Below are 9,339 nucleotides of genomic sequence, written 5' to 3'. Positions count from 1 at the left end.
AGTTACATCATGGCGAGGTAACTACACAACCCAAACCTCTACCAAAGTGGTCTTGCCCTTTAAAATGAAGATACTATATTGGGTACAAATCACATTTTGGTAGACATCTATTCTACTATTTCTACATCAACTCAACATGAAATTGTAATGTAAAAAAGTACATACTCTAAGGACAGTTGTGTTGTATCTTTGGATTTATTTTTCGTTTCGTTTTTTTTTACAGTCTAATTGATCCTGGCATAATGAACTGGTTACAATGTACATGTTTGAACTGTAGACCAAATCCTTTCATTACAAAAATAAGTCACATCTTATCCAAGGGTTAGTTTTATTTATTACAAAATGTTTTCCCATATAAACCTACAGCCTGATGAATAATGAAACATTTTAAAGGTTCTGCACATGGAGAAAGGCTCAGCGTCACCCTGTCTGTGTTTATGTTCCAACAACAATGTACATTATCACATTATGTATGCTTCAGTTCATTTGATTGACATTAGGACAAATGTGTAACTCTGGGTAGGCCCATGCAGAGTCAATCTGGGTGGGCCTGTGCCTCTCCATGCAGGTCCACCCACCGTAGATCCACCCCTGGTAGTAACTCCATCATGACCCACTTCTCATGTGTGAGAAGAGCTTTGAACAAGACCTCAGCTAATTCAGCGGTGGTCACACTGTCAAGGATCGTCCTCATGCGTTGTTGGAGTGTGGTCTCAGCTTGGACGTTGGCGGCCATTTCGGTATGGATGCCCTTACTTTGCAGGTAATCAAGGATGGGACCCACGTTCTTCACTTTACTGACTAAAGCCACCCGATTTTCCCTCAAGAAATCCTGTTTGCCTTTATAAAAATCAAAGGATAACATACTGTAAATCTTAAGATTGTTAAGTTGAAAGAAAGAAAAACACTTATATGAAGATAATGGGTGTGTACCTGAAACAGAATGGCTGATGGGGTTCATTCTCGTTGGTTTGGTTTGTCCTGTGGATGACATGAAGTGAAAGCCTTTACTGCAGGGTTTACACATGATTAATATTGTGTTTAAATATTAATCTGAATAATATCCTCTAATTATACAACATTATTTTAGTCATCAAAGTAGTAGCTGAATGCACAAATATGGATAAAATGATAATACTGAATACTGAACTCAGATGTACAACTGTGTTAACTGAAACATGACGCTCATGTTTGCGTTCATTAGTTGCAAACAGATGTGTACAGCTCACCGTTCACCAAAAAGCATTCAATGAAAGCTTTTTTAATGCGTTCATGAGCACATGGCCGGGGGCTGAGCACATGTTAAAGAGTGAGGGATATTTCACTGTAGTGTTAGAGTTTACTTTTTACCCACCAGTCACACATAATCAAATATGCTTGAAAATACAAAAATAAACCATAAATATAACATCTTTCATAAAATCACTTTTTATGTCATGTATAAATGTAAATAAATTAACGGGACCGTACCTATATTCCCCAGGTTCTATGTTCCCCAGGTTCTATGTTCCCCTCCCACCCCAAAAAAGGTTCTATGTTCCCCGGGTTCTATGTTCCCCGCTTAACCAAAAATGGGTTCTATGTTCCCCACTCATCCAAAAAAGGGTTCTATGTTCCCCACTCATCCAAAAAAAGGTTCTATGTTCCCCACTCATCCAAAAAAAAAGGTTCTATGTTCCCCACTCAACCAAAAAAGGTTCTAAAAAAGGTTCTATGTTCCCCACTCAACCAAAAAAAGGTTCTATGTTCCCCGCTCACCCAAAAATGCATGAAATGGTGAGACATTTAAAAGGTTTAAATACATGTATTTATACCCATCCAGTTTTTAAAGTGTCAAAATATGTTTTGAAAACTTATTTGACATGACTCAAAAACTATTTAGGGGTGTCACGATATATTAATTTCACGGTACATATGATACGATACACGATATTGGGCTCACGATATCGATACGATGTTATTATCATTTTTACTATCATCAACATTGGCCATCATCTTCAGTTTCAAAGTGCTTAATTTGTAAAGCATATAAAAAAAGTTACAACGTTTTTTACATACAAAAATAAATACTTATTATACTTATTATATACTTATTATATATACTTAATTAGACCTGCTAGTGGCGCTATAACAGGCCAATGTGAAATGGGTGGCATTTCTTCCTCGGCCTAGTGTGAATGTGCGTGTGAAATTTCACGGAAATTGCAAGCTGCGTTCATGATTCGAAGCATTTTGTTCAAAACGGACCTATCCTGCAAACTTTGGAAGCCAACCTTAGCCAATCAGGATGGAATATGGGAAATCGGACAGATCCGGGTTGATCACATGACTATAGAGATACTGTGTAACGATTTGCATGACGTTTGGATAAAATCTGTAGGAGTAATGTCAAAAAATGGGTTTTGCACAAATCGGCCTCCTGGTGGCGCTATAACAGGCCCATGTGAAAAATTTGGGGCAGAGGTTCTGAATTGGTATCGAGGGAGTGTGTGTGCACAGTTTCGCAGCGAGCGGGCCAATGGTGCCGGAGATTAGCTGGTAACACACGGACAGGACACACACACGGACAGACGGACGGACGGACAGGGGGTAAAACATACTCTCTCGCCATGCCTTTCGGCCTGGTGGAGACAATTATGCAAGCTTAAAGGACAACCCATTTTCACCCATTTTCAACATATCTTATCTCATATAATTGGTCCTTACCAATGCTTATTATCATATGGTACAATTTTTGTCCAAGATGGCCGCCAGGGGAAAGGGGCGGGCAAGTTTCTGATAGTAATTTCTCCCCATTATGTTCAGTTGTGTGTGTTCAGAGATGTTATTAATAATTGGAAATGATTAACTAGGTTCGATTCCCGCAGGGGACGCTGTGGGCGTTGGGGGTGTGTTCTCTCCTCCGCGTCATCAGTGCCCATACCCTAGGTGGGGTTGGTGAAAGGGCCTACTCTGTGTGGAGTTTGCATGTTCTCCCCGTGTCTCCTAGGGTAGGTACCCTCACAAAAACATGCAGTAATCCTGGTCACTATACTGCCTCCCCCTGGCCAGCTGGGGCGCCTGATGGAGGGGAAGGGAACTGGTTGGAATAACGTGTTCCTTCCACGCGCTACGTCCAACCAGGGAAACTCCCCCCTGTCAGGTGACAAGAAGGTCAGTTGGCTCTCATGCATTGAAGGAGGCATGAGCTCGGCCCTAGCCTCCCTAGGTTGGCAGAGGGAAGGTAGTGCCCAGGATTACATAGACAATTGGCACTGGGTGTAAAAAATAGGGTTACAAAATCGTGGGATAAAAATTTAGAGAAAAAAAAAATGTATGTTTCCTGCATTTTTGGGTGAGCGGGGAACAGAACCTTTTTTTTGTTAATGGGGAACATAGAACCTTTTTTGGGATAAACGGGGAACATAGAACCCAGGGAACATAGAACCTTTTTTGATGTATGTTTCCTGCATTTTTGGGTGAGCGGGGAACATAGAACCTTTTTTTTGTTAATGGGGAACATAGAACCTTTTTTGGGGTAAACGGGGAACATAGAACCCAGGGAACATAGAACCTTTTTTGGTAAGGGGGGAACATAGAACCTTTTTTTCGGGGAACATAGAACCTGGGGAACATAGAACCTGGGGAATATAGGTACGGTCCCAAATTAACCATTAAATCAAGTTAAAGTCAGTTGGGTCTTTGAAATGGTGTTTTTATCGATGTCTAAAAGTTGAGTTGTGTGATGGGAGATGGAGTGCAGTTCATTTAATGTGTAGAGCAAGTTCAGTCAGGAAACTCAGTGCAGGTTCTGGTGGCTGACCATCGGTCTTGGCTGACCATTGGTCTGTCTCATCTTCACGCTTCTATTCTCAACCAATCACATACACACTTCACTTATACAGTGACCCATTTAAAAGGTTAACTTTAGCTTTGTTGCTTTGTTATCACATGCTGCTGCTGCCCTTCTAGAAACAGCTGATCACCCTCCATACCCACTATCATAATGCTGATACAGTTCTGGAGTTTTGCAGTGGAAACTGCATAACTCACAGACAGAGATTTAGTGCATTTAAAGCAGGGTTAACCAACCTGTCGATTACGCCTTCTAAGTGATCGCGGGGTGGGCCCGGTGGCAGACGGGCAGCCATCACAATTTGTGTAGTGTAGACTAGAGCAGTGCGTCCAAGGCAGTGTTGCCAAGTCTGCTTATTATAAGCTACTTTGGGCTTGTTTTTCTGTAAAGTCGCTTGAATATATTGGGGGTCCTTGACATGAAAATGTTTGTGAACCACTGCTCTAAAACAACATTCGACAATAAAGTTTGACTGAACTGCCCTAGTCGCTTATTTTGGACTTCTTTTCATAGACCTGGTTGCTTGTTTCTCTCACAAAATCTGGCAACGCTGGTCGAAGGGTAGCCATGCGTCGTTGTTTTCCTGTTCGTTCCGCGCACACATAATTCAACTCGCGGGTCGCGCTCAAGAAATAACGAGCGCAGTCTCGTGACATGCAAGCCTTTTCAGTGTGGAGAACGCTGGATTTAAATCTTCAAACAGTGTTCTACAACGTTACAAAGTGCCATCGCAGCAGAGCTCAAGCAGTGGTGGAAGAAGTACTCAGATATTTTACTTAAGTAAAAGTAGCAATACCACAATGTAGAAATACTTTTTAGGCCTGTGTTCAAAATGTTACTTGACTTGAGTAAAAGTACAAAAGTATTGGCATCAAAATATACTTAAAGTACCAAAAGTAAAAGTACAAATATGTTTGAAAATAGCAGATCTACAAGCTCACAACGCGTTGCGATGCATGTTGTGAGCTTGTAGATCAGCTATTTTCAGATAGTTATAAAATAGGGCTAAAGTGGTTAATGTATGATTTATAATATAATACATTTAAATTTATATCTGCAAAGTAACTAGTAACTAAAGTTTTGAAGTAATCGTAGTGGAGTAAAAATATTGAATATTGGATATACTCCAGTAAAGTAAAATACCTCAAAAGTCTACAATACTTGAGTAAATGTACTTAGTTACTTTACACCACTGAGCACAAGTGTGTTGCCTGTGATGTATGAGAAATTAAGGCAAGAGACAGTTACTAAAGGGCTGAGCCATGTAGAATTGATGGACTGTCTTAACTAGAATGGTCCTCCTCAGAGCGCAGATCTCCGCCAATCTCCGCCAGGCCGGGTTGTCTACCCAAGGTCCGCAAACTTTGTAAGTCACTCATAGCCACTTGGAATGGGAAAAAATCATAACTTTTCAAAGAATGTTAACTAATCTTCTTAAAGAACAATCTGAAAATGTCAATGAGCACTGGCACTGACTCTGAAGTGCATATGGAACAATCTGTGCCCAATTGAACAAACTGAAATCAGAATTTGGCCATAGATTTGTTGAGGTACAAGGCATGAGTTAAGTAGCTGCTTTTGTATCAAACCCTTTCCTCAGTATTGACATTGAACAGATGTCAGTTAAAATGCAGGATGTGTTTGCATTAACTACAGGTGTTGAAATGGAGATTTTTGAACTACTGACTACCAACTGGAGGGCAGAGCTAGAAACCTGGTCACTTGTGAAGTATCCCCTGATTGTGTCTTGTGCACTTAAGCTGCATGCCTACTTGAAAATAATAAAATCCAAGTTTAGAACTCGTATGACTGACTCACATCTTAATGACTGCCTCAGACTGGCATTCACTAAGTATCAACCAGATTTCAAAAGGCTTGCAGATAATGTGCAGTCACAGAAGTCTCATTAAAGGTCGGCTGATCCTGAGAGTATTGTATCTGTCACCATATCTGTGCAAATATATGGTCATGGATGCATTTTTGTCATTTGAACAGAATATCTGTATCACTAATTATACAAGGTTGTTCTAACCAAACAATCTGACTAAAATGAGCAGACAAAATTGCAACTGTTGAACACTGTAACATTTAAGCTGATAAATGGGTACTCAGCCCCCAATTGTATGAAATTGCAACCCACCTGAACATGTATTTTCAGTTCATTGACAAAAACTAAAACAACAACAGCACACAATACAGTTACAGTTAGTTATTAGTACCATTATTGTTTTATGCCTGGTTTCTATTTTTATTTCAGTTTATCAACGATGGGACCCACATTCTTCACTTTACTGACTAAAGCCTCCCGATTTTCCCTCAAGAAATCCTGTTTGCCTTTATGCAAATCAATGGATAACATACTGTAAAAAAGATTGTTAAAGGGGAAATCCACCCATTTTCAATATTTAACTATGTCATTAATATAGCATAAAGGAGTTGTGTGGAAATAAGAAAAAATTAAAAAAAAAATTAACATTGCAAAAAAATGTAACATTGCAAAAAAATTAACATTGCAAATTACACCATGATGAGTCATCACAGTGTAATTTGCAATGTTAATTTTTTTGCAATGTTACATTTTTTTGCAATGTTAATTTTTTTTTTTTTTTTTTCTTATTTCCACACAACTCCTTTATGCTATATTAATGACATAGTTAAATATTGAAAATGGGTGGATTTCCCCTTTAAGTTGAAAGAAAGAAAAACACATATGAAGATAATGGGTGTGTACCTGAAACAGAATGGCTGATGGGGTTCATTCTCGTTGGTTTGGTTGGTCCTGTGGATGACATGAAGTGAAAGCCTTTACTGCAGGGTTTACACATGATTAATATTGTGTTTAAATATTAATCTGAATAATATCCTCTAATTATAAGTATCAACCAGATTTCAAAAGGCTTGCAGATAATGTGCAGTCACAGAAGTCTCATTAAAGGTCGGCTGATCCTGAGAGTATTGTATCTGTCACCATATCTGTGCAAATATATGGTCATGGATGCATTTTTGTCATTTGAACAGAATATCTGTAAATGTGAAAATTCTGAGAAATTGAGAACTGGTAAACTAAATATTGTGCATTGAAGAGAAGAAATCTGTAAAAGAAATGTATTTCATGTCCTTTGTGTTTTGTTTTATTTAAAAATAACTCAACAAAGAAGTTTATTTGTATTTCTAATAGGTTTTTCTTAATATTTAGGCATTTATTATATAACTATCATCTTTATTCTTATTTAAACTACTAGTCTTTGTGTGGATGTATGCACATGCATTGAGCCTGTCAGAAATTGTAATCGGGACAAGTGTTTTTTTTAAAACATATTTTAGTGGTAGATCACAGCTTACAATTGGAAATAAAATGTGCTCTTGGGCTTGAAAAGGTTGGTTACCACTGATTTAAAGGTAAAAGATGGGGGGATTCGGAAGGCCACTATTGGTAGGGGAAAAGTAACTTGCTCCCCCAGAGTACCTAAAAGAGGATTCATTCATCGTCAAACCAAATGTGTGTATTTCACGTTTCATATTGTCCGACTTCTATAGGTAGATATTTAAATGTAGCAGCAACAATGTTTTCACCTCTTACTCAAAGGACCAACCTGTCTCCTGCTCATTAAGAGGAGCTCCATGTATTCAAATACAATGAATTGTGGAATCAGGATCTGAGATACTGATCATGCACTGAACCGCTAACTGATCACTGTATGCTGTTCAGTAGATGCTCCTAATATTTAAATAAACAAGAGAAACCCAGACACAATTACAGGCATGTGCAAATGTACTAGGTTAAACATAACTGTACCTTTAACTCTCAGCTTGTCTCCCTTCCACACCGGCTCACGCTCATCCTCAGGTCCTCGTAGCTCCAATGAGAAGTATTTTGTCTTCAAATCCATGAACACCTCAAATGTTGGCTGGTAATTCTTCCCAAAGCCCAAATAATAAAGCCCAGCCTGAAGACACACATACATGTATTACTATCGCATTGGATTGCTGTAGTAGTGGCAGTCATTTTACAGTAGTATTAGTAGTAGTAGCAATAGTATTAGTAGTAGTAGCAGTAGCAGTAGCAGTAGTAGTAGTAGTAATAGTAGCAGTAGTAGTAGTAGCAGTAGAAGTAGTAGTAGTAGAAGTAGTAGTAGTAGTAGTAGTAGGACTAGACCAACAAGTGTGTGATACCTCTGGTTGTGCTTCATGTGTAGGACAGTGCAGACTGTACGATGTGTCTGCGGTGAGCCGACATGTAGGTACATTCATGATCCGTACATCCTCTGGATATTGTTTTTTCACCTACAATGACACACACTTTACCACATGGTTCCATCATAATGCCAGGTATAGACTAAAACTGCAGACCATTATTTGTCACTGTTGATGAACAGTCTATTTTGACTGTCTCTTATGTCTCTTTAGTACAAGTTATGGACTTTGGCCTGATATTGGCTGTCAATGTTCCCAAACCTACAGACCAGCATCTGGTCTTCAGAATCACAATCCATTTTAAGTTGAAGTACAATATGCATGAAGATAATCAAACTTTAAGGGATGAAGCTACTTAGCATTACTACATTACATTTTACCTCTTCGGGAGGCACATTGCATGGCAGCAGGAATACATTCATCTCATGTCTTTCGCTTGGCGGTCGAAGGAACAGCAGAACTTGACCAACAATTTGTTTAGGTTTCGGGTTCAAGTAGTTGTGAATCCACGCCAGACCCCAGAGAGACAGGTGGGTCACATTTACAATCACGTGAGTCTGGGTCACTTTCAGAGGTTTTAGGAGTTGTATCCCCTCATCTGTGATGTTGACCACACAAAGGTCATCACCTGTGAAAGGTGTTGCACATTTTACAGATATTTTACATAAAACATAAAATTGTATTGTGAGGAGGATGTGAAAAGCAGAAACAACACTTCCCAATGTGTTCTGTGTGCTGAGAGCTCGCCTACATAGTTTTACATTAGCTGGCTGTGTGTTACGACTCTCTACATCTACATAGTTATACATTAGCTGGCTGTGTGTTACGACTCTCTACATCTACATAGTTATACATTAGCTGGCTGTGTGTTACGACTCTCTACATCTACATAGTTTTACATTAGCTGGCTGTGTGTTACGACTCGGCCATCCTCACCTCTTCATCTACAATTGGCGCTCACTCCGCGCTCATCAACCGGTGTTGACAGCTCCACCTGACTCATCTACGATCATCATCACACCTGCCCCTCGCCTCTAATCACCTCCACGCTCCACAAGAACCTGGTCTGCACACCAACCAGGTCTTATCCAACTTTACATATGGTAAAGTTTAGCTACTCTAAATTTAGCTTTCTAGTGTTGTAGTGCTTCCAGTCTGCTTAACCTTCATGCAGTTGCAGTGTGCTTGCTTAATTTGTTTATCATGGTGATTATTATGGCTGACTCAGCTTCTCCTCTCCTCTCCACTACCCTGGATCAGAGCTGAACCGTGGCAGCCAGCGGAGCCACACCCCTCATCTATCCTTTGTT

The 9,339-nt window shown here is 39.5% G+C and overlaps 1 protein-coding gene across 2 annotated transcripts in view; it reads right to left on the bottom strand.

Moving 5' to 3' along the window:
• Window positions 1-239: 239 nt before the first annotated feature.
• LOC308087508 (uncharacterized protein) overlaps window positions 240-9,339 on the bottom strand; it is a 24,269-nt gene continuing 15,169 nt past the window's right edge. For both annotated transcript variants that reach the window (XM_080431423.1, XM_080431424.1), the window contains exons 8-13: window positions 8,410-8,657; window positions 8,009-8,119; window positions 7,632-7,782; window positions 6,567-6,614; window positions 934-981; window positions 240-840 (exon numbers count right to left, since the gene is read on the bottom strand). In XM_080431423.1, coding sequence (XP_080287549.1) covers window positions 536-840; window positions 934-981; window positions 6,567-6,614; window positions 7,632-7,782; window positions 8,009-8,119; window positions 8,410-8,657 — 911 coding nt within the window. In that variant the 3' untranslated portion in view covers window positions 240-535. The remainder of the gene's footprint in view (window positions 841-933; window positions 982-6,566; window positions 6,615-7,631; window positions 7,783-8,008; window positions 8,120-8,409; window positions 8,658-9,339) is intronic.

This window comes from Gymnoscopelus braueri, assembly GCF_963280865.1.
Source record: "Gymnoscopelus braueri genome assembly, chromosome: 6".
NCBI classification, from domain to species: Eukaryota; Metazoa; Chordata; class Actinopteri; order Myctophiformes; family Myctophidae; genus Gymnoscopelus; species Gymnoscopelus braueri.
Note: the sequence above shows the minus strand (reverse complement) of the source record. Positions and strands in the feature narration are given on the sequence as shown.